This window comes from Parasteatoda tepidariorum, chromosome 10 (genome assembly GCF_982258835.1).
Source record: "Parasteatoda tepidariorum strain Cologne lab strain chromosome 10, Ptep-v5.0, whole genome shotgun sequence".
NCBI lineage: Eukaryota > Metazoa > Arthropoda > Arachnida > Araneae > Theridiidae > Parasteatoda > Parasteatoda tepidariorum.
The window spans coordinates 96,622,997-96,649,604 of record NC_141764.1 but is presented as its reverse complement, the minus strand read 5'-3'; the positions used below and the strand labels follow the sequence as shown (position 1 = coordinate 96,649,604).

At 28.3% G+C, this 26,608-nt stretch overlaps 2 protein-coding genes and 1 pseudogene across 3 annotated transcripts in view; 1 reads left to right on the top strand and 2 right to left on the bottom strand.

Moving 5' to 3' along the window:
* Positions 1–584: 584 nt before the first annotated feature.
* The window catches only part of Polr1A (RNA polymerase I subunit RpI1), a 68,296-nt gene continuing 42,272 nt past the window's right edge, over positions 585–26,608 (bottom strand). For both annotated transcript variants that reach the window (XM_087153437.1, XM_087153438.1), the window contains exons 22-32: positions 25,241–25,487; positions 20,606–20,830; positions 19,592–19,641; positions 18,085–18,252; positions 9,287–9,519; positions 6,800–6,957; positions 5,827–5,907; positions 4,705–4,875; positions 3,095–3,205; positions 2,129–2,321; positions 585–926 (exon numbers count right to left, since the gene is read on the bottom strand). In XM_087153437.1, coding sequence (XP_087009563.1) covers positions 817–926; positions 2,129–2,321; positions 3,095–3,205; positions 4,705–4,875; positions 5,827–5,907; positions 6,800–6,957; positions 9,287–9,519; positions 18,085–18,252; positions 19,592–19,641; positions 20,606–20,830; positions 25,241–25,487 — 1,747 coding nt within the window. In that variant the 3' untranslated portion in view covers positions 585–816. The remainder of the gene's footprint in view (positions 927–2,128; positions 2,322–3,094; positions 3,206–4,704; positions 4,876–5,826; positions 5,908–6,799; positions 6,958–9,286; positions 9,520–18,084; positions 18,253–19,591; positions 19,642–20,605; positions 20,831–25,240; positions 25,488–26,608) is intronic.
* Positions 10,123–11,332, bottom strand: LOC147803120 (uncharacterized; annotated as a pseudogene).
* On the top strand, positions 14,683–17,223 carry LOC147803119 (zinc finger MYM-type protein 1-like). Its single transcript, XM_087153698.1, has one exon. The coding sequence runs from the start codon at positions 14,683–14,685 to the stop codon at positions 17,221–17,223; it is 2,541 nt and encodes an 846-aa protein (XP_087009824.1).

Genomic DNA, 26,608 nt, shown 5'->3' with positions numbered 1-26,608 from the left:
TAATTAATACAAATGTTATTAGAAAATTTAATTATGATTTTCCTTAGTTTTATAATATTTATATTTAAGACACTAGTCTTGTTTCAATGGGAAAAAAAAGTTTATATTTTATACTAAGAGAAAAAAATCCATTAAAATGAATTCATTGCATGTTATTGTTTAAAATTGTTTCTTAATTAGTTTTATTTTTTTGAGAATGGTTTAAATCTTTCATAATGTTTATAATTACAAATACATTGTCATTTTAAAATTAGTAAACTAAAAAAATATTTTATAAAATGATGCAAGGTATTAATCAGAATTTAAGAAATTCAGTTAAAAGGGTTTATTCTGCAAAACATATCTCTGTGATTTGTGTGTGTAAATAATATACAATTCTAAAACTGATCCATATTTAGCTCTGATGTCACTATGAATAAGTTTTGATGTTTGGATAAAATGTTTTTTCTTTTTTTTTGTAATTCTTCTAAGAAAATTAAAAAGAAATGAAGAGAATTTGAATGTTCATTAGCTATTTTATAACATGCTAATAATGGTACTTAAATTCAATTCACATAATAAATAAATGAAAATTTTAGTAAAAATATGAGACAAAATATAATATAATTTTATTTACAATTTTTCTGATCAATACAAAAAAATAACTGATTGAAAACTGGAAATGCACATGAAACACATTCACTTGTCATACATGCTTTATTTTATAGTGTGCACTGGTACAAAAATGTTCTCAAAACAATATAAATAGCACATATTATAATATGTCTTTGGTCAGAAATAAAAGTGTTTTTTTTTCACTGGCACTGCAAGAAAATCTCACTTTTCACATTTGTATTTTATCTTTAAATCAAAGGCACCCGTTCCAGCTTTGAAGAGTTGTCCTAAAGAAATGGTAGCTGATGGTGATTGAAGCCTGTCTTGCACCCCTTAAAAAATAAAATAAGAAACAAGTTTGTTAAGCAAAATAATAAAAACCATTGCTGATAGCAAACTGAATAGATGAATAAAATTTAGAGGCAATAAAAATGACCTTTATTGATATATTATGTTCAAAAACAAATTTACCAATTATGAATGAAAGAACTATTATAAATAATCAATTGTGTTTTCCATTAAGTTTGCATTCAGTTTTATGTTCAAAAAATTTGTTAGCTTTAAAAAATGAGAAGAGGGTTCTCTGTTTCAGATGCTTAGTTTTTCTAAATAAATATATATTTAAAATTTAATTTCAACTCTAAAAATAAATCGTCGATAGCATCGTCTTTAGTGCACTCTTGACTGCAACATGAGGTTGCTGATTTCTTTTAGAGATCGTCAAAAAGTACTCTCTAAATAAGAGCCTTCACAAACATTTTGAATCTACTTGCCCCGCAGTGGACTGATCTTTAAGACATGGTTCCCAGCAGATCACCGTAGTCAAGCATCACTGGCTGTGGTCAATGTGCGGGTGGGTGACCACTTGGATTAGTCTACATAGGGACCGAAGGTGTGCAGTATCGGTTCTCGTTATACTGTTCTATCGTAAAGCGCTCGACTTCGAGTGCCGGTCGTTGAGCTACCGAAGCAGGGGTGCCATCCCCTCTGCAAAGGATCAAAATTGTGATGGCATGTTTTCGGATCATCCTTAGGGATGTTTCCCAGACTCTTGCCAATAGTCCAGTGTGCAGCTCTAGTGTGACGTAAATGAACTAGAACTTAATTGTTTCGTTAATATTTTTTTGTGTTTCCTTATTTGACCTTTCTCACAGAAGCTTGCACAGTTGCTGGGAAGGTTTTGATGGTCTCTTCTAAAGGTTTTTTGTAACACACAGTCTACGAAAAAAATTCTGGGCCTCCCAAAATTGGTTACAAATAGAGGTTTCAATGCACAAGAGAAAAGTCACATAAATACCAACACATTTAACTATGTAATAAATTGAATAAAAATATTAAAATTATACTAAAGTTATCTTAAAAGAACCTAAAATACGGTTAAAAAAAATTTCAAAGCATATAAAAGTTTATAGAATATTTATTATATTCTTACACTTATCACAACACTATCAATTCAACATTTTTGTAAGATATTATTTTAGAAATTACTGAATTTCAACTTTATAGATAAGACATAAATTTGAATATAACTTACCATTGAGCATGGCGTCAACCATGAAATTGGTTGTAGTTTCAAAACTCATTTGTAGGAGTGGAGAGGCATTACCCTCCATGCCAACTCGATTACAGGGGCGATATTTACCACTACTAGTCATATAGTCTGCAACTAGAGATAGATGTCTTGGATCTACCGTAATTCCATATGTAGCAAACACATTGACAATTTCCTTTAAATAAATAAGATTTAAATAATCATACAAAACCAAAAAATAATGTTTTAACTTAATTGCTGCTTATTGAACATAAATGTCTCACAAATATTTCTTGCAATCCAAAAGAAAGAAATTATACCAATAAACTCAGGCATGTAAATAAATTTGAACAAAAAATATTGAAATAGCACAATGATGCAAATTTGACGGCATCATTTCTAAAGAAAGGGGAAGAACACTACTTTTAGGCAAACAATATGCTTTTCACATAAAACGTAAGAAAAGGAAAAATAATATCTTTAAAGCCAAACAATTTTTTTATTACTTTAAATCTCCAACAATTACCATTGAAAAAAAAAAAAAAGAAAAACAAATTTTGTCTGATTTTTATCAATATTATTTTTAATGCATTTTAAAATTAACTTTGCATTATAAAATGACTAAGCTGAGCAAGCAAAACATAGCTTGTTCTTAATATAAATATGATTTTTCTAACTAAATTTATTTATATAATATTTTTAAAAAAAATTCTTTTAAAAATTTATGTTGAAAATCACAACAATTGTCTTTTAGTCTTTTAATAAACATAAATTTCCTTTACAAAGAAAGATATCGGAGGCATTAGATAAGCAAGATAATAAAATGCATAATAAACTAGTTGTTGTAAATATGAATTATAACCAATTGTAATAATAAAATAAAAATGTTTATATAAGATCCTTTATTTATATTAAAAATAGCTTTTACTTTTTGCAACATCAAAATAATATGTATTTTATATAGATTACCTTATGTATCACTTTAGATGCAGCTTCAATGCCATAAATATCAGCAATAGCGTGGATATTATTGCTATAAATTTTATTAATATCCAAAACATCAACATGCTTAAAAATTTCCTAGAAGAAAAAAAAATATATTCATAAAATTTTTTAAAAACAAATATTTAAATTTGATAAATTTAGGTTATTTTAAAAACAAAATGCATTAAAAACTGAATTATAATGAAGCTAATCTTGTTAAAATACATAAACAGGAGTCATCAGCAAGAAAACCGAGATCATTTTAGGCAAGAGGAATCTTTCCAAAAAACTAAAGAAACCTACAACTGCAGTAATAACAATACCTCTCCTTCTCCTCGAGGACAGAAATAGACTACCTAAGCTACAAGGAGGTGCTAGAGATAACTAAATACAGTCAATAAATGAAATAAAAACTGTTCTTTTTAAATGAAATGATCAAAAATCATTTACTTGTGTATTAAAAAAAAAGCTATTTAATTTTTGACAACTTATTGAATAACTTATTAAACCGAGATACTAACTACAAATTAAAAAAAATTAGTTCCCATAGGTTGGAAGTAATCTTTCGTGATTAAACTGCAAAAAAAAAAAAATTCAAGGCCTTTGTTTCTTGAATTTCTGGATCACAAAGATCACAAATCAAATAAAAAGCATTGTTTTAATCAATCTGTAGACAATAACTGCTTACAGTTTTGACACAGGGTATAAAGAATGCTTTTTGTAACAAATAATAAATAAAAAAATATATAAATAAGTAAAATGTCCAGTGTGTTGAAATTTGATTCGTGCCACAGCTATATTTTGCATACAAATCTAAGATGCTTTGACATCATTGTTTGCTCATATAATTGATTTTCAAAGTCAAGTTTTCTGTGTGCTTACTTGTTTATTTCTATCATAATATATATAGTAATCCTTAATAAATAGTAATTCAGTTAAAATAAAATGTGTTCTTCTTGTTTTTCCTTGCAACATTGTGCCTTTAAGACTTTACATATTGGTAAACAAATATTAGGGAATGTAATTTTTTAACTAAAGCTTTAAAATTTCTTTAGACTAAGCAACATACAATTTCTTCCTATTTTTACGTTACTTCCTAAAATCAATTACTAATTGTATATTCTTAGTATAAATACAAGGGTGATTGTGAGTTCAACTCAAAAATCCCGAAAATTTCTTCAGTAAAATCATAAATGACGCATTTCAGAGAATTAATGTCTTTATAAATTTAAATCATTGACATTTTCAAAACATTAAATTCTAAATAAATTATATACAGCATAATTTAAATGAATAATTATGCGTAAGTTTACTTTAATCACATTTATTATTCTACCTGAAAAAATATTTACAAATGAAAGATGCCAAGTATAAATTCTAGTTCTAATATTTTGAAATAAAATATACAAGAATTTTTATACATAAATGTGATCGAAGATTTCTTGAAACTTCTGGACCCAGGATTTCCGGAAACTTCTAGGGCGATTAGGAAAAAATCCGGATATCCGGATTTTTTATGGAGCACAATCACCTCTGTAAATAGTTTTTTTTTTTGCAACAAGTGTAGACACACTTATAAAAAGGATAAGACTTACCAAAAAGTTTACACCACTAGTTTTAAGCATTAGTTTAGGGCCACCATCTTTAGCATCAGGATTTTTAACTAAGATGGCTTCTTTGATGTTTGGAATTGCATAAACGTACGCTTTGCTCACTTCTTCTTCAAAAACAGATTTCATATCAATTTTACTGCCTTCTAATTGAAGCTAGAAAAAATATTTTAAGTAATTAAAATCAGACAACAGAACAATAGTTTTATTTGTCTTTTAATTAATAGAAGCATTAATCTAAGTTCAAAAGGCTTGTTACTCAATAGTTACTATGTTAAATTACAAGATGCACTTTGAACAAGCATGTTCTATGTTTGAATTTCTTAAAAACTCAGTAAGGTTCCTAAGTTAGTGAATAGTATCACAAATTATACATTTTATAATATATCTTTACAAGGTATGAAATAAAATCAAACTAAAGTGCAATGGCTTTACTTTAAAAAAAAATGAAGGTACTTATACATGTGGAAAACACATTTGAGTACTTCAAAGTTACTCCATTAAACTTGAAGTTTTTTTTTGTGTATTTTTTAAAGTTTCTTTCATATCTGGTTAGTTGTTTGTAACAGTATCACAATTAATGCAAAAATATACAAGCTAATTTTTTTTATAAATCAGTCAGAAAATAAATGTTTCTTTTATTATTATTATTTCCGATTAATTCCGCGTTATATACTATTTTATGTATGACTATGTTATAGCTACCATATTTAATTTAAAGAATTACTTTCTACATATTTGCTTTGTATGTTCTCTATGATTTTTGATATCTGGAAACGTATATGTGCACCTAAATAGTAAGTATCTCAAATAGCAGACAGAATATAGTTGGCTTTAAAAGGTATAAAAGTCAAACTATTTTTCGTACTTTTTAGCCTACAAATTTTTTTTAAAAATAAGCATTATATAAAGCATTCAATGTGAAATTTCTCCAATAACTCAATAGATAGCACAGATATAAAGGAGTCTTAAAACAAAAAGATCTGGTACTTATGATTATACAGACAGAAAAAAATTCGATAATTTCTCTCATAATTTACAATTTTAAATAAAATAGTTTTCAATAATATTTAATACAACATTTAATTAAATATTTTGACTACTTACTTGGAGTGTGATTTTACACCATCTCTCAAATTCAGTATCAAACTCATAGTCAAAAACATAGCTATGGAGACATTTAACAAACTGAAATAAATAAATAAACATAAATTAAATAAATAAAAACAACCTATCCTCATAAAACTTATGATTTATTTAAATTATGCTCTTTGAAAACTGAATATTTAAACTAGAGAAATAAATCTTACAAATTAAGTTTCAAAAGTTGTTCACTCAATTATGAAGTTGTTCTGCTTTAAATTTTTGGGATTAATATTTGTTAATATTAATAATAAATTGATGTATGCAACAAAAAGCAACCATTGTGAACAAGCAAAAAATATGACAGTAATCAAAATAATAAGGATTTTTTACACATTTAAGTTTACAAATAGAGATATGGAACCAGTGTAGTAACTTCAAGCTTCCAAATTGAACTAATTTTTATGATAGATTTTTTTAAATAAGAAATTATTTCTCTGAACTTTATTGTAATAAAATAAAGGAGGCAGATTCATTGTAATTGGAACAAAACAAATATCCCTATAATTTTTTTAAAACATTTCAATACATTATGGAAACAGAATTACACTAATTTACCATAAAGGAATGTTAAACTAAACACATATTATTAAAAAAAAATTTAAACTTAAATATTGGAGGTCTACCTGGACTTTTTAATTACAGCAATGAGAGTTAACAAATTAAATCCATGCAAAGAAAGCCATGTTTATTCAGTTAAAGTATGTTTTTGTGCTTGATTTCTTCCACTGAAATTTTAAAAATATTTCTAAATTTTATTTAAACTGAAACTTAAAAAATATAACTGATACATGTGTAGATCATATGTACACAAAGTTTTATTACAACTGGGGGGAAAAGGAAAGTTCTTAAAATTGGCTAAGCTGATTAAATATTGTGACTACATAGCATTTTATTTCTTTAACACAGAATGCCCTTAATAACATTGCATACTCACATTTATGCGTTGAGCATGATCTTCATTAAAAGTTGAAGTATTCAGATTTTCAGATCTACCCGGAACACTTTCTTCTTCAAGTTTTTCTCCTTCTTCTTCTTCGTCTGACAGTATTTCTTGTTTAATTTTAACTGCTCCAGTTTCATTCTCCTCTTCATCTGAAAGAAAAACAAAAATAATTTAACATATTTTATTACTGGAAGCATTTGAACCCTTTTTATAAACAAATAAAAATCCAAGTATTTCATTAAAATTGCAGCTAAAAATTGAAAAAAAAAAATTCTATATAGTTGAATCAGTAGGGATTAGTAGAGCCCTAGATGATCTAGTTTAGTAGCATCCCTCTTTTCCTTGCGACCTTTGTGTCGATTTCAATTTTGGCTATCGCGAAACACGGGGCAAATGGTGGCCATTTTGATTATTAGTTTTAACAATGAAGTATCATTGCACTCAATTTCTAATTTATATTTTTGCTTTTCTTCTTACTTTATTTGTATCATAATTTTTAATCAATGATGACAGCAGGTTGTTGCACATTCAGGTGTTTTAATAAGTCAAAATTTTGGCTTTAAATTATATTGCTTATTTGTCGGAGATCACAATAAAGAACGAAGGAAAGTATGGCTGCATAGAATTACCATTGCTTATTGGACTCCAAATGATACTAAGTATGATAAAATTTTAAATTAAGGAAATGCTAAAAAGATAATTGTTCTGTGATATTTTTTGTTTGCTTATGTAGAATTTTGCTTTTTCAATTTTAAAGAAATGTCTCTAGGAATGTTTATATGGGAAATTTGAATTATTTTTGTTTTGTAAAAGAATTATGCATGTATTTCAATAAAGTAACAATTATTGGAAGTATTTTCCTCTTTAAAGATTAACACAATTACTTATTAATAAAATATAAAACTAATAAAGAATCAAATTTATATAAAGTACGAAAAATGAATGAATAATGCAAACTGTAATGTAACTTTTCAAAATGTTAAAATTTTTTATCGAAAATGCTTTTAATTTTTGCAAAATTCAGATTTTGACATTTCCACCATTTTTATAATTATAATAACAAACTGCCTAAAGAGTCACAAACAGTTATAAAAACAGACAACAGTTATAAAAATAGCACAATAATGTGGCAACAAAAAATAGCCTTAATGAGGTAGGTGAAGAAACAATTACTACAGTCCTTTTCCATACTATTTTGGAAGAAGATCAAGTATTGAAAATTTATTTCAAAACCATAAGAAGTAGCATTAATTAATTTATTAATTTTTTTTAATACATTGAAATTAAGTAAAATTTGTCACTGGTAATTAAAATATATTACCTGCCAATACACATTTTCACCAATCCATATGCATGTTCATTATTTTAAAAAAGTTAATTAGGTGAATTTACAATTTAAATAAAAAAATTACATTGTCGAAAATTTTTACTGTAATATGCTGTTAATGAATATGAATGATAATGTTGTAATGAAATAATGCTTAACATTGTAATGATTTTGGTATGTTTCGAAAGGCAAAACTATGGATTAAATAATTCTATAAACAAATTTATGTACAGTTCTATTCTTGAGTTCATAGAAAAAAATTCGCCGAAACACAGCAAAAATAGTCACCAGTAAAATATTTTCTGAATCAAGAAGGTACAAGGTCCGCTCATTCCCACAACCTCTTCTCTGCCAAAAACACAACAATAAATTTAAAAAAGCATTATAATAACATTAATCGCAATGATAGGTTTAACTTAAACTGTTATATTCAGTATCTTCACATTTATAGATTTTAAATTTAAAAATCAGAGTAAAGAAAGAGAATATTTTTCTGTAGAACTATATCCTAAAGATACTTTTCTTGTTCAATGGAAAGGAAAGATACTCCTGATTTTTCGATTCTCATTTCAGAATTAAAAAAATTCGCCAATGACTAACTTGCTTCAGCTAGAATTTTATATTTATAAAATAAAATAAATACTAAAAATTCTGTAATCACAGAAGTTTAAAAGATAATCCGCTTCAGAAATGATGTTTTTTCTTTCCTTTTTTTAAAGTACACCAAAATTTTTAAAGAACATGATAAAAATATTTTATATTTTAATAAAATATGACTGTCAGTGGAGATTTTATTAGAAATTCAGATATTTTGATCACCATGAAATTGGGGGAGGGGGTTTCCATTTAAAAAATTAGATTTTTCGACGACCTAAATCCATGACTTTGCAGGTGTGCGGATACCCTGCATGTATGTTTAAATGAATAGGATGAAATATGGTATTTCACAATAAGACAAGAGTAACAGCATACTATCTCTTACATTGTCTGCTAGTCTATTGAACCAATGATAATTATTTTAAAGTGGTCTTAGTGTAATTTTAGTAGTCCCAGACCAACTGACCACTGTTATTTAACAGATTATTTTAACAAAATATAAATTCTCGTATACTCTTTATAACAATACAAATATGCATGACTTTAAACCATACCAGATTCAGGGAGCATTTCTTCATCTTCAGGATCTTCATACTCTTGTTCCTGATTGTGTCTCATTTTTGTTTTGGATGAGGTTGTATCTCCTTCATCTTCACTTTCTGCTGAACTTTCTCCTTCATCAGGAGCGGAAGATTCCATTTGAAATGGGGGAGGATTGTCATCATCACCTTCACCCTGAGGTTCAGATTTAATAAAACTTCGACCTTCTTTCATAGCATCTACAACTCTGGAATTTTAAGAAATTTTTTAAAAATCGAATTCAGGGTTCATACAGAGATCAGAAGAAGAAATCCAAGGAGTATCCAAGGAGTCCAAAATTTTAAGGACTTATCAAAAATTCTAAAACTTTGTGTAAAAGATAGTTTTTTTTTTAAATTAAAAAGCAGTTATTATAAGGAACTTGCAAAAATGTATAATTTGAATTTTTTTTCTATCCCTTTTGAAATAAATTTTGACTTTGTCAAACTTCGTGGAGAAAAATAAATTATCACCTTTACACATAAATATATTTTCCATATTCAAATATTTTAAAAAATCTTGTTAAAGTACAGATGTTAAGGATTGATAGAAAAACCTACCAATCATATATTTTTAAATTAGAATACATAAGAAAATTTAAGGCATTTTATATGCAAAAAAAAAAAAAAAAAAAAAAAAAAAAAAAGCAAATTATTAATTATGTTTGCTTATAACATGTAAAATTATTTGCTGTTATTTTTCTTCTTCTAACTCTTGCAATTCAATTTTGATTCTTTTTAAAGTTTTTCTTAAACTACTAGATTTTGACAGCTAAGTCATATCCAGTGGTCTAAGTGGCTAAACATGGCTTTGGAGCAACGAAAAAGCAATTTTGGAGCATATTTAATAAAAAGAATTAAAACAAGAATTTTTAATTTTGTTCATGTCTTATTTTTTTCATTTTTATGAAGGTCCCTGCATTAACAATTTAAGCTTCTATTTGGTATCTTCCAATGCTGTTAAATATTCTGCTATCCTCAGATAAGAGGATCTGTCCGCTTTCTATAATCAACATGTCTTTATTGTTCAACCCATCTTTAATATTTTTTTCAGCTGTGGCTATGAGATCCTGAGAAGCCTTCAATTTTTTTTGCAAATCAATTTCAGCAGCTTTCAATCTGCTTTCCTCAGTTTCAGTGTTTTCACATTCTTTTTTCTCAACCTCTAACCGAGCAGAATAATTTTTAAATGCTGTATGAGCCACTTTAATCACATCTTTGTCAATTTTAAAGTTATTTAAACCCCCGATTTTGTTGATATAAGGCACAACTTGTCTCAAACCATTAATACTATGCAAATTTAAAGTTGCCCTATTGTCAAGCAGCTTTTTGTTCACACTAAACTTCTTTCAACGTCGGCATTCCCATGTGGTATGCATAAAAGAGATTTAAAAAGCTTTGTTAAAAGAGGATATTTGATATTTCTCAAATTATCTTTCTTCACAAAATAGTTTTTCCAAAACACATCAATTGGTGCACATTCATTTGAGTCAGAAGAATAACCTTCTGGTTTTCTGCGTAACCCCGTCCATTTATCTAGTAACAAAGATGCCTTAATATAAGTGCCTTCCATTCTCATTACAGGATGCAACATTTCAAGATGGTACAGTAACCTATTTTGAAGAGGCAATGCTTTCAATAACTTTTTTGTGCATGCCAAGTAAAAAGATCTGGCACCTAAATACATAGATTTTTTTTCTGAAGAAGATAAAGATGTCATCGCCTTTGTGGTATCTAGTCCAACATCTATTAAATTTGATTTTTGCCAACTTTCTGAGCTCTCTACATCCAATGATTTTAAGTCCTTCCTGGACAAACTAAGAAAAGCAGAAATCTTTAAAAAATGCCCTAACAATGCTTTACCTAGAGACATCATTTCATCATATAGCAAGTGAATCAATGGTGTCTCAGTTTTGAAAAGACCCAAAAATTTTTTTAATATAGCCAAAATATTTCTTAAAAAAAAAGAGCTTTTGTCAAAAGCTATTTAAATAAATTCAATATTGAGTGGCTCATACTATTTTCGAAATTAATAATTACTTTATTTAATTCTGTAAAAGGCAATTCAAAACTGTAATTAATTTAACTATTATTTTAGATTATCGAGTGTATTTTTCTTAAAAATTTAATAAATGTTATTTGTAATAGCATATTCAACAAAACATTAACAAAATTAATATTGATCATACTGAATTCATAAAAATATGTAAAGAATTAAGCAAAGTTTTATTACAAATGTAAATTAGTGAATGGCCCCTAATAGATTTTTATTACAAATGTAAATTAGTGAATGGCCCCTAATAAATTTTTATTAAAATTGGTTACCTAGTACAGAATTTCATTAATAAAATGATTAAAAAAAATTAAATAATTTTTAAATGCAAATACAATGAGTAATGTAGCTAAAAAAAATTCTTAGAAGTAAATTATTATATTGTCCCTACAATCATAATAATTCACAAATCTGTGATAATTAAAATTTTTTATATTGATTGTTTTAAATTGATTGTTTTAAATCAAAGATCATATTTTAATAGAGATGAATTAAAGTATTTTTGAATGACAAATCTGAAAAACATAAGATTTTTTGATGCATTTAAAATATTGAAAGCCCCTCTCTTCATGCTTGCCTCTAAATATTAAGTTTTTTCCAAAAACAAATTAAGAGCACCGAAAATTTTGAAAGTAATAATACAATAATAAAATGCAATAAGTAAAAAAAAAATATTTTAAAAAAAATCAATAAAGTAAAATCAATGTTTAAAAACAATGTGCAATTAGTGGATGGTCCCTCAGATAAAAAAAATTAAGTTTAAGAAACTCAATTTTTATCCTTATTGAATTAAATGAATAAAGAGGAGATGGAAATTTTGAGGTTATGAAGCTTTGTGATTCTTGACTGCTCTGAGGATCAACATGAAAATATGTGTTTAGTGAATGGTCCTCAAGTTAATTCAAAGATCATGGTACTAATTTATAAATAGAATAGTGCAAGAAGGCCATTAGCTTGCTATCGACGAAGTCGATAGCACTTCAATAACTTTGAAATTAACAAGAGAAATAAAATTTTCTTTTGCTATTAAAATTTGGCAATGTTTAGTTGGTCCCCGAAAATTCGAGAGAAGTTTTGGTTCTATTTCAGAAAGTGGAAAATGAAGCCTGAAATTGAGAATATCTTGAAAAACAAATCAGAGTTGCACATGAGAGTGCAAGAATCCTTCCCATTGAATCCAGAGCAACCCACATGGCATTACCTAGGTTGCCGCAAAATTGGGACTTTGCGATACTCAGGAGAAAATATCCTTTTTGGCGCAATTTAAGCCAACTACTTCAATTTGGAGCTTGTAGGAGCAGGTTTCCACAATTGGTGTGGATCGGCGCAGCACTTGCACCACTGCATATCATTTAGTTTCCCAGCTTGGACAGCAAATTCATCAGCGGACTTAGTAAGTTCATCTATGCAAAGCAATAATCTAAGTAGTTCCAGTGGCGTACCTAGGGGGGGGGAGGTGGGTGCGGTCCGCACCGGGCGGCACTTACCTTGGGGCGGCATTTTTTATATTTACTTATAGTTGTAAAAAGCAACTTATTCATTTCATATTTATTTTCTTTCTTGAATAATAAATGATTATTATGATTATTATAAGTTTAATATTTGGTTTATATAAATTATGATTAACTATATGATTTTGAATATTATTCCTCGGTGTATATAAATGCATTTTAGTGTAAATTTTGAATTCTAATTCAAGAACAAGATAATAATTTTATTTTATTGTATTCATTAAAATTCGTTGAATTCGTAAAAGGATCTTTACGATTTTGCTCGGCAATTTTTATGATTGAATCAATATTTTTTTAAATCATTGATTTTTCTTTTGAAAAGCAGGGCCGGCGGAAGGCGGTCTAGACGGGAAGGCGGAAGACCTAGCAGACCGCCGGTCTGTTAGGTCTGCAAAGCATTAGGGCGCCGGCATAAGAACTATCTTTCTCAAACAACAAAATCTAAACGAGACAAAACCAAAATACTGAAGAAGTTACAATTTCAGGAATCGCAAATAGATAAATATACTTAGTCCGTTTTGAAGAATTGTATTTGGAATGATAAATTGCTTATAAACCATTTTGTTCATTCGCGATTCAATCTTTTAACAGTGAAGAGTGAAACAAATTATTAGGGTGCCAGTGCATTTGGAGAGTTTATTATAGGTAAGTATATTATATTACGTATTATAGATATAGATGTTATTCTAAATGCTATTCAGAGTAGTAAAATGACTTTGCCGTTTTCTATACATAATATACTATTTATTTCGACAAGTTATATTTTTTACCACGTTTATATAAACTTGCCTTCGTGTATGTCTGTCCGGGTGGAATTTTGTAATCGATTTTAAACTAACTTCCCGACTAGCTACAAACTTCAAATTTAGCACACTGTTCAGAATTGGATGACAATGCATGAAAATGAAGAGAAAAAAGACATACAAAGTAAAATAAAATTAAAATTCAAAAAAAAATTATTTTCGAGATTGTTTTTTGTTGTCGATTCCATTATTTCAAATTATTACGTGTCAGGTGAAAAGATTTTTGTTGTCGGAGTATTTTGATTGGCTGAAAAATCACGTGGAAGGATCCAGTTTTTCCTCATTCATTTCCAGATTGTTTTGGTTGTCATCAGCATAAAACTATTGAAAGTCGTAAAGGTATTGTTTTTCTATAAAGATTTTTGTATCCCTAATTTAAAATAAAAGTTCTATTACTTTAGTAGTGGTCTTGTAGTAGTCTTGACTACTCTTGACTAAGAAAAATAATCTAAATAAAAATATATATCTTTAAAAACCACGTTTTTTGTAGTGAAGAATAATAATTAAAAAATAATTTTTTAAAAATATAAAATAAAAATTAAAAAAAATCATAGTTTAAAATAAAAAAAATTCAAAATAAAAAATTTCAAAATAAAAAAATTCAAAATAAAAAGTAATATTTTTAAAAACCACGTTTTAGTAGTGGAGAATAATAATTAAGAAAAAAATTGAAAAACGAAAAACGTGGGGAGCATGAAATACATAACAGTACATATACACATTTTCTTACTCATACACATGCACAGCCACATATACATCCACATACATATGCATATACAAAAGCATATTCCACATCCACATTCAGATACAATTACAATTACTGATATACATACACATATTCTCAAGAGCACACATACACACACCAATATAGCATTACTGTTATGTATTTCATGCGCCCCACGTTTTTCGTTTTTCAATTTTTTTCTTAATTATTATTCTCCACTACTAAAACGTGGTTTTTAAAAATATTACTTTTTATTTTGAATTTTAATATATATCCCTAGGATGAAACGAGTAAAAGAAAGTGGTGCGTCATTTAGAAAGAAAAGGAAGAGAAGGGAGGAAATACAGACTAAAAATACTGGAGCACTACTCAAATATATCTCCCATAAGTCAACTTCTAGTTCTTTTAGTATTGTTGCCTCAAATATGGGCGAAGAAGCAGCCCTCGAAGGCGAAAAAACATTTTCCAATGTTGTTCAAGAGGAAAGACCTGCTTCACACACTGGCGAAGAAGTAGAAAGTTCATCAAGTTCTGATGAAGAATCTGCTGCACAAATTATTCCGTCTATTTCTATGAAAGATATTGGATTATGGCCTAACAAAATTGACGACAATACAAGAGTATTTCTGGTACGTCAAGGTCCCTTTGCAATTCAAAATTTGGACGCCGACTTCAGCGAAGGAGTAAAACGTTCTAATAATACAATCAAAGCCAAAGGTGAAACAAGAAAACTGAGTCAGGACTGGTTTTTTCAAATTTTGCCTAATGGCGAAAAGCTCTTAAGATCGTGGATGGTATATTCACCATCGAAGAAAAGTATTTATTGTTTCTGCTGCAAACTGTTTGATAATCTTTGTCAAGCAGGTTTTAATACGGAAAATGGTTTTAACAAATGGTGGAAACTTAATCCCAAAATTAGTCAACATGAGGTGAGTCCACTGCACATTCGATCATATTCCAAATGGAAGGAATTAGAAATAAGACTTGGACGTGGCGCAACTATTGACAAACTACAACAACAGAATATTGATAAAGAAATAAAAAAATGGAAGGAAATTCTAACAAGAATACTTGATATAATTAGATTCTTAGCAAAACAAAATTTGGCGTTTCGAGGACATCGTGAAAGTGTTCATCAGGAAAACATCGATTCAATGGAAAATAGAGGAAATTTTCTTGAACTTGTTGACTTATTGGCTAAGTACGACCCAGTATTACGAGAACACGTAGTAAAAGTTAAGATGGGTAATAAATATAGTATCTCTTATTTGTCGCCGAAGATCCAGAACGAATTCATAGAGCTATTGGGAGGCGCAGTCAGAAAAACAATTATGGATCAAATAAAGCAGGCTAAATACTTTTGTATTATATTTGACAGCACTCCTGACATTTCACACAAAGATCAAACCAGTCAAATTATTAGATATGTAGTTATTGATGGTAGCGAAGTTAAAGTTGTAGAATCGTTTATTGACTTTGTAGAAACTAAAGGAAAAACTGCTAGTGAAATCACAGATATGATTTTAACGAAATTAGAAAATGACGGTTTAGATATAAAAAATTGCAGAGGACAGGCTTACGATAATGCTGCCGTCATGGCAGGAAAGCACAGCGGTGTTCAAACTCGTATTAAAGAAATAAATCCAAATGCAGAATTTGTAGCATGTACAAATCATTCTTTAAACCTGGCATGTTTACACGCAGCTTCTACAGCTATCAATTCCATCACATTTTTTGGAACTATCGAACAGTTGTTTTTGTTGTTTTCTTCTTCCACTCATAGATGGAATGTTTTACTTTCTGTCACTGGTCAAGGTGTTAAACGCAGTGTAGAAACTCGCTGGAGCGCTAGAGCTGCCGCGGTAACTATAGTAAAAAAACATTTTTTTTACATTTTAAGCGCTTTGGAAAAATTGACATCTGAAGAAGAAAATAGTAAAACGAGATCAGATGCTGGAGTATTACTCAATTCTATGCAATCTTTTTCTTTTCTATGTTACCTTCATTTATGGGAACCCGTCCTTTTGGAAATTAATGACGCTCAAAAATACCTGCAAATAAAAGGGTTAAATGTCCACCAATGCCATATAAAACTAAATTCTTTGCAAACACATTTCATGGAACAAAGAGATACGCTAGTACAAAACGCTGTTATAGCAGCCAAAATAATTTGTGAAGAGTTGGAGATATTGACTGAGCGTCGAGTTAGAAGGAGAAAAAATATGAGTGGGGAAAATTCGCGAGACGTGGGGCTATCCTTAGAAGAAGAAGTACGCAGAGAAATGTTTTCATCTATGGACAGAATTATAAAGGAAATAAAAGAACGCTTCGATCAGTTGCATGGCCTTGTAAGAAAATATTCGTGTATAATACCGTGTAACCTACTAAATGAAGAATTTGAATGTCAAATAAAAGACTTGATTGACATTGATAAAGAACAGTTCCATATTGAAAGAAAAAGGATCCAGGTTTTTATGGCTGTACCTACACTAAAAGAAGAGGCAAAACATTGGAAAAACGGGGAGAAGGGCCCTCTTGATCTGCTAAAATTTATTCAACAGTATAGGTTGGAAAATTCTGTTCCCAACATTGTAATTTTGTTAAGAATTTTTTTAACAATATCAATCAGTGTCGCTAGTTGCGAAAGAAGCTTCTCAAAATTGAAGTTGATAAAAAATTATCTTCGTTCTACAATGAGTCAATTAAGACTACAAAATCTTGCAATATTGTCAATAGAACCAGAAATTACAAATAATATAAATTTTGAGAGCATTATACACGATTTTTCTAGTATGAAAGCTAGAAGAGTAGATATTATATAAATATGTTTACAAGTGCATTAATGTCTAAAAAAATTTACTCTGTGAATTAATTAATATTGATTAAATAACTTAATAATTTATTTATGTGTATTAATTTATAAAAACCACTATTTGATTGACTTATAATAGAAAGGGCGGCAAACTGGAGATCGCCCCGGGCGGCAAAAGTTCTAGGTACGCCACTGAGTAGTTCCAAGTACTCCTTGGAGACTTTTTTATTTCCAAGGAGTATAAGGACCCTGTCATGATAAAATAACTAGTTTCTGACAAAGAAATTTTTTCTAGATTATCTTAGACATTACAAAAAGATCAAGAGATTTTTCGATTCGATATCAGATCAAATGAAGCCTGAAATTGAGAATATCTTGCAAAATGCAACAGATTTGCACACGAGAGAGTAATAATCTTACCAAATCCAGCACAATAGATACAAATGCGGATTTGCAAGTATTTTATCAAACATGTAAAATGATTGGCGCTTTCATAAGCTATGGACATGGTAAGAAAAAAAAAATCTCACTTTCGAAAAGGGAAAATTAAGCACTTTTCAAAAACACCCAATGAAAAAAAGCACTTTAAGGATTTTTAAAAATCCAAAATAAGCACCTTTAAGCACTTTAAATAATGCCATGCACCATGCTAGTGTGTATAGATACCTTTTTTGTTGAAGAATTGAATGTTATCACCTAATATCAACAAATAAAACATTTCATTTTTTTAAAGTGAAAATTAAATTCGCAACAACTCTAGCTGCCCCTTGACATGTGTGACTTAACTGTTAGTACATAGTTTGTTTCATAATTTTACTAGATACATTTTTAACACGCGTAAGAATTAAATTATAAAATAGGAAACACTTACTTAGATGTCGCTGACTGCTTCATTTTCTTTTTTATAGCTTCCAACAATTTTTTGATGAAGGTCTTCTCAATGTACTTCAAATTTTTATTTGGATTCGTGTTAATTAGTCCTTTATAGTCAGAATACTTCAAAAATTTTATTTTAATATAATAGTTTCTGAAACTCATCCTGCAAGAAAAATGAAGATAAATATAGTTAATAAGTAAATACAAGATTTCACCCAAACATTTAGCACTTATTATTTTTAAAATATAAATAAATAAAATGAAAAGAAACCAGGGCTCGAAAGAACTCAGAAATTTTACAGTATTATTCAAGAGATTCATAAAGAGTATTATTCAAGATCCACCAACTAAAAAAAGTAAATAAACTAAAAAAAATAATAATAAATTTTATGGTTTTAAGGATGTTTTAACATACAGTTAAAAATGGATAAAGAATTGTATTAAAAAATGTAATAATTAAATTTTTAAACAATGATAATTACCACATATTCCGTAGTAAAACTACTATTTTTGATTGCAAAATTCACCTTTAGATTGCAAAATTCTGGTAAATTGGAGGTATAAGTCGAACACTGATATAAACCAAATATGAGTTTTATTAATAAATCTTCTACAAATGTGGAATTTCAACACAAAGAAAATTTTTTATGGGACTCAGCAGATAAAAATGAAGCTGAGTAGGATCTCTAACAGAGCAAGAGCTATTCAATCCTACACAGATGATGTTCTGAAAATTTTACATTTGTAACTTTATGGTATGTTTTCAAAGTTTTCACTGTGTTTTATTTTTTAAAATACTCTAGAATAAAATAGCTTAGCTTTTCTTACTCTTCATATTTTTTTTTCCAAATGTACTTTAAAGTATTGTTTCTAAAAAAATCTTTATAGGTAATAAAATATGCTAGAAAATTTAAAATTAATTATATATAACATATTAAATATAATTTTTGTTTTTCACAAATTTATTGCTCACTTTCTTTGAGAATGTCCCCAAATATCAATAACTTGATTACTTTTTAATAAAAAATAAATAAATAAAAAAAATTTCATTTATTGTTTTAGATTTATAAATTTAATTTTTTTAAAAAAAGTAATCGTAATTTAACTTGACCAGCACTTCAAAACGTTGGGGCTTTCTAATGCACCTTTAGATTCAACAACACAAATTTAATTTATAGAAGCAGATGTCGAAATTCAACCACCCCCATTTTTTTCATTGTAGAGTGACAACATTATTTAATCATTTTGCTGATTATAAAAAACGACAATTTCATAAAAAGGATTTATTTTTTTATTAACGAAAAATATTAAAAAAAATTTTTTTAAGGCAAAAAAAAGAAGAAAAAAAGCTTTATTTTTTTTTTCTCCATTTTTTGAAAACTTAATAAGCAAACTGAAAAATCTATATTAACTGGAAAATAGAATTCTGTCCATTGACACTAAACAGTCAAACTGTACACTAAAAAGTAAATTTTACTAAGATATTTTGCTATAACACTTACATGGTTTTTGATATAGATATCTGTTCTTTTATTTTCACAGACTCTAGAACCTGTAATAAAAAGACAATTTGTTGAATACTAATATCATATAAATAGAAGAAAAAATTAAAACAATGGAGTAAATTATTATTATTTTGTTTAGGCTATAAACTACAAAATTGGATTATGCACTAATATTTTTTAAACAGGAAAGATGAGATCCCAAAAAGTTGATATCCAATTTCAAAACTATAGCACAATCCAAAATAAAATTACAGCCCTATTTAGATAGTACTCTAATTTCTTAAATTAAAAATAGTTTGCATCAACAAAGAGAGATTAGATATCCTTACAAACAAACTTTATTTCTCATTACACTTTAGCTTACCTTTTGTCAAAAATATATTTCCAAACTCATTTAATTTTGGGAAATCCTTTTAAAAGCTTTACCTTTTTAAAAGTGTTTAGAAATTGTTTTTTGTCAACCTGTTTTAAAGATTGTTTCAAAGGCCAGGAAAGAAAAGTTATAGTAAAATAATTATTTTCATACAAATGTCAGTTAAAAAAACAACAGCTTTTTATATGTGGTTAAATTTCTTTTTTCTCAACACCTGCATTAAAGATTTTTTCCAAAGCAGGGAAGTTTTTTGTTGTTGTTGTTGTTGCTTTTTCGCAGTTAACAGAAAATATTTAATAAAATAAAACTTATTCAATAAAATAAAACATATTTAATAAAATAAAACATATTAAAACTCAAGGCTAAATTAATTTAATTTGGGCGGCATAAACATATGTAGTTGTCAATATGATAAATAGTAAAATAATTATTTTCACATAAAATATCAGTCTTTATTTTTAAGTTTTCAAATTGATTTCAAGATTTTTTTCCATCATCAATCCCAAGATTGAATCCTTTGCACAAGTTTTAAACTAAATAGCTTATAACTTGTAGTATTATCTTAATATTTTTAAAAACTGACTTCCTACAGTAATTTAAATTTTTTTTTTCCTTCTTGTTAAGGTGAGAGAACTTACATCTTTCAGTGGTACAGGAGATAATTTGACTTTGAGTTTCTCTGCAGCCTTTTCAATTCCTGGTTTATCCAGTAGAGGTAAATCCATAGTTGGTGTGGCAATATTGGGACTTGCAGTCATGAGGATTTCTCGCATCCTTGGAATACCCAGAGTCACATTCATTTCACCTTTTCCAGCAAAGTGAAAAGTATTGAGGGTCATTTGAGTAGAGGGTTCTCCAATAGACTGTAAAAAAGTAATAACCTTTAAACACTATTTATTAATTCTTTTGCCATCATATCTACCATGATTAGTGTTCACACCTGCAGTGGAAATTTAGCGATCCAATACGACCACCTGGGTATTCATTTCGATTTAAAGCTCAAAACAATTAATATGGTAGACTAACTTGAGAAAAAAATATTGAACTTGCATTATTCACGTTATGGTATACATCAGTGTTTCCCAAAGTGTGGCATGCGTACCCCATGGGTGCAAGTTGGAAAAAAGGCCAAGACTGAAATTTTTTGACTGAAATACCTAACATACACAATACTCCCTCGACATATGCAAACTATCTAAGAAATCTTTACCATAATACATCAAGTTTAAATACAGTGCCCGCCGTTTATTAAAATCACTTTCGTTTTATGCTCTTTTGATTTTATTAAGCGGCTGATTTTATTAAGAGGCGATTCAACATTTGAAGAAATTTTTTTTTTTTTTTACGATACATTCTAAATGCACACACTTTAAAAGCTGAAATAATTACCACATTAATGCTTTATTTTAACTAATTTAATTATTTTAATAAAGTAAAATCCTATATAAGATTAAATTTACAAAAGTTTTGCAAAAAACCGATCAATGGTTGCTTGAGTTGCAGTATTTAAAATTAACTTTTCAACATCATTTGAGAGTTTATAGAAGTTTTTATAGTTTTCGATATTCTTCCTCTTTGTTCTAAAGCTTTCCGCAATACATTAAGTGCTTTTCTGACTTCCATTGAAGATGACACTGATGAGTTTATTTCATCTTCTGAATCTTATTCCTCCATTTCTTGATGGGAAATAACATTGCAATTTTTGATGTCTGTAACAATTTCAGAATCAGATTTTCCTCCTGATGTTTGCAGGTTATCGTAAATAGCTACGTAACATGAAAAATTCTCGTCTATTTCATTTTCTTCATTGCTGATCATTTCTTCGAAACAGTTATGAGCCCCATTTCCATCTCCATTGAAACTTCACGTTGACTACATTTAGGAAGCTTATCATAGTTTTGCAACACTTCGAATTTATCTTTAAGACTCAAATCGATCCTTTTCGGCATGCTGATAAAATTTAATACCAAACGAACTTAAAAATGATATGTGCTCTAACTCTAACTTACTCAAACGGCTTAAATAATAGGGAACATGCGCACAGACAGTTTTTGGAAATCTATTTATGTTCTCTGTCAAGATAGATAACAAAAGAAACTTCTCTCCCTTCTATGGTTCATTCAATAAAAAGTAAGATAAGAATTCGACCCCCTGTTGAGTGAGATAGGTTTCTCCAAACTTCATTCAAGTCAAGGAATTAACATTGATAAATTGATTTCTATGAACTCGCCGCTTACCACCCACATTTTTCCTTAACTCTTACACTATGTATATCGCAGGAAAGTGCTAACCACACCTGTTTCACAGGTTTGTGAGTAACTGTTGCTTCTTCTAAAAAGATCTTTAAACATCGAAAAAATAAAATTTTATAAATAAGAACAAAAAAAGCTGAAATATTGCACTTTTGATTTTTTTATCGCACCTATGTAGTCAAAATTTTGATTTTAAAAAGCGGCGCCATTGATTTTATTAAAGGATGTTTTTAACATGTATTAATATTGTAACGATTTGGTTCTTGCCGATTTGATTTTATAAAGCGGCTGATTTAATTATCTGGTGATTTTATTAGCGGCGGGCACTGTACTGAAAAAAAAATATTTATTCATCTGTCTTTTGATAAAATAACAACAGGACATAAGAAAGTAGACCAATAACGAAGACCTAAAAAATATTTTTAAGGACAGAAAAAAAAATTCCGATTTCCGTCTTCGAATCAGTCTTGTTTCAGTCTTACTTCCGCCTGCGGACATTTTCGAAAGACGGAAATCCGTCCTGGGGACGGAAGACTTGCACCCATGGCGTACGGGAACAGTTTAGCAGAGGTACGCATTTTTATGCGAAATATCTTGCAACAAACAAAAATTTCAAATATTTTTATTTAAAAACAAAGCTAGCCATAAAAATTTATGATTACATATTTTTATATTTGCTATTTTTTGCAGAGTTAACAGTTAATAATTAGTGGTGTTAACAGTGGTGTTTAGCTTTTGTGATTTTTTTATAGTAAAAAAATACATTCATTTTTCATTAGTGGTACACAGTGTTACAAAAAATTTAGAAAGGGTACACAAAAGTCAAAAGTTTGGGAAACACTGGTATACATCAAAAGTTATTAATTGCCATCTATTACACCCTTTAAACTAATTAGGGATAACCCCAAAATGATTGAAGATAATATTTATTAAAATTAGGTGGAAAAAAAAAGATAAAATGTTCTGAGAAGGTATTAGTAAATAGATTCAACATACAGATTAAAATGCTGAGACTAAATAAATAAGTAAGGAAAACAGAGAAACTAACAAAACATATTTTATTCAGTATTTCTTTTCTGTCAATATATGAAAAATACCAGAGTTCATGGTGCCACAGAAGAGAAATATGTATACATATTGTAATTGTTATCTTAACATATATCAATAAGCAAAATAATAAAAGTTTAGAACTAACAGTTATTCCATTTGAAAAAAACTAACCCGTAGATTAAAATTAGCACAAATTTTCTTTTTAAATTAATGGATTTCCGGAAGAAAAAAAACTACTTTTTATTACTATTTTGTAATTTCCAAACATATTTCAAGGCGACAATATTGTCAGCGATGCACAGGACGACAATATTGTCACTCAGAGACATTCATAGAACATTTGGCAACAATTGTCGCAATGACACCATACTGGCGTGAACCCTAACTATGATACACTAGCACACATTTTTGATTAAAAAAAAAAAGGAGAAATTATAGTTTGTCTAAGATAAGAACTCCTCCCGCCACAAAGTCAGAGGCAGCCAGGTGCTACGGAAACAAGAATGGAGCATTTTAGGGAAGGTAACTTTAGTCTAGGACAATACAATAAACCCAGATTTCCTTTCTCTCGCCAACTCGAACCGAAAACCACTCCAAAACAAAAAAACATCAACCCCTACTTGAAATAGTCATACCTCATTACCATAGTCACTGCCAAAGGTCCAGACGAATGAAAATGGGAGATTTTTATTTTAGACAAATTATACATTAGTGTGTTTCATTTACACTTTTACCAAAATAAAAAAGTAAAACAAAACAAGGTTTAAAGTAAACTTTTAAAGTGAAAATAAACAGCAAACACCAAGACTTGATAAGGCCAATAAAATGTAATAAAAGCCAATTTAAGACCCAACTTCAAGACAAATAAGATGTTTAATGAGTTAAGCTAATAAAAACAAAACTATGTAAAAATTTCAACATCGAAGTCTATTTTTTAACTCAGCAAAAATTAGAATCTATTCTTTAAGTCCTTTATAATACATATCAAAAGCAACATTGACAGTAAACTTATTCTCAGTTTAAATGTTACTCATACATAGAATTAATTGCAGATCTGGCACTATAAGGAAATCAAACAATCTGAAAATAAAATTTTATGAGTTTAAAAAAAATTTCCATTAAAAGAAAAAAGGCATTTTATAAGAACTACTGATGAAAAATAAGTACAGTATACTCTCGATATCTCGACAACTTCGTTATATCAGAAAAAAATATTCCCCCCTTTGGCATTAAGTATGTTAATTTGAATTCCTATGCCAAAGAGTGTCTTCTCAAAACCTTGTTATATCAAATATTTTACGAAATAGAAATTATCATTACTGTATTTATAGTCAACTATCATTCCATACATATTTATTAGTAATTATTTTTATGTTTTACGACTCTACTTTTTAGAGTTAAATCTGAAAAGTAGAATCTTAGAATATAGTTTTCTACTTTTTAGAACATATTTAGTTCTGAACTTGTTATCTCGAAAACTCACAATCTCAATATTTTTTAAGCGTCCCATTAATTTTGAGATATTGAGAGCATACTGTATTTTTAATAGCTTATAGAAATAGGTTAAAAAAAGCAATTTCAAAGAAAATTTTCTGCAACAAATTACAAGGAAAAGAATATTTTTAGACAAGTGGAAACTCAAGAGAAAAAATTTTTCTGTTCAAAATTGGTTGCAAAATTACTAGCTCTATAACTCTTACTGTCGAAAATCAGCGTGATGAGTGAGAAAAGTAATCAAGGATCATCCCAACAGTAAACTAATAAGCTAATTAAACTAATAATTATGCTAATTAAATTAATAAGTTAATTATAAGTAAACTAGTTAGTTAATAATATTTTGATTTTGTATTTTTATTTTGAAATTAGAAAAGCAATCAAGGATCATCCCAACAGTAAACTAATAAGCTAATTATAAGTAAACTAGTTAGTTAATTATATTTTGATTTTGTATTTTTATTTTGAAATTCTTACCTGAGCAGCCAAAAGACCAACTGCTTCCCCAGGATCTGCAAGTGCTCTTAAAGAACGGTAATAACACAGATCTTTGAATTTTTCTTTTGTCGTTCCTCTGCCATCGTTTCTCAATAATCCATGAGAATTCTTTTTTATATATTCATCTATTAATGAGTCCATTCTTTCAGTAACAGAACCAATGGTCACATCTGGTCTATATCTGTCATTTATAGGATCTGGACATTTCTTCCTTCTTCTTTCATATCTAAAAAAAATATCAGAAAACTGAGTAAGATATGCAGGGGTAATTGTGAGCCTAAGTTAAAATTCTGGAAAATTTCTTGAGTTAAAAAAATACAAAAAACAGTTTAAATTGAAAAAAATATAAACAAGGTTTTTTTCCTATATTTCTTAGTTTACTTAAAATATATTTAAAATTTTACACATACCTATACCATTTACACATAGCTAGGATGACCTGGAGAAGTAATTAAAATTTACAAATATGTCTTTCTTTCTTGAGTTTATGATTATAACAACTATTTACTGATAAAAAATGAATATTAATCATGAATATAAGCTTATAAAGTATCTCTCTGGCTCTCCCTTACAAACAAATAAAATAAACTGTTCACTGTTAGCGAAAATTCCGGAAATCCGGATTTTTTCCGGAGCACAATCACCCCTGGATATGCTTTAAGAAGTTGATTTAAATCCTGTCCTCAGTAAAAAAAGAAGCTTTTGGCATTTCTTAAAAAAAAAAAAAATATATATATATATATATAAATAAATAAAAAAAAACATAATTCATTATTAAAAGTAACAAAACAGAAAGAAAAAATATACCAGTGGTGTAAAACCTTTTTTGGAAGAATGCTGAAAGGATCCCCCCCCCCCATAGATTTCAAGGTCTATTTTATGGACAATAATTTTAATTATTCTTTAAACAATTATACAGAAAATTATGTATCAAGTTTAAAAGACTAAATATACAATATTTTGAAGATAAAAATCATTTTAAATTTAATATACTTTGCCTCCTTTAAAAAAAATCGAATCTACACAGGGCATCCAAATTTTTTTCCTTGTAAATCTAAATTACTTCAATAAAATAATTTAATAAATCTTTGAATGGCATTTGTTTCAAATGTGATTCAGCAATAGAATTAAATCTCTTTGCGCCTTCATTTTGGAAATTTAATGTTACATAATTTCAGTATTTATCTCCAGTATTGTCTTCTTAAAATTAGTTTTAAAAACTTATAAAATTTCTGACATGTGAATCTTTCAATTACTTTTCAACAGCAAGATGGAGTACCATATTCTTTCTATTCGAGGGCTGCAAAATGTACATCCCTAACTATATATATATTTTGTAAAATGAGT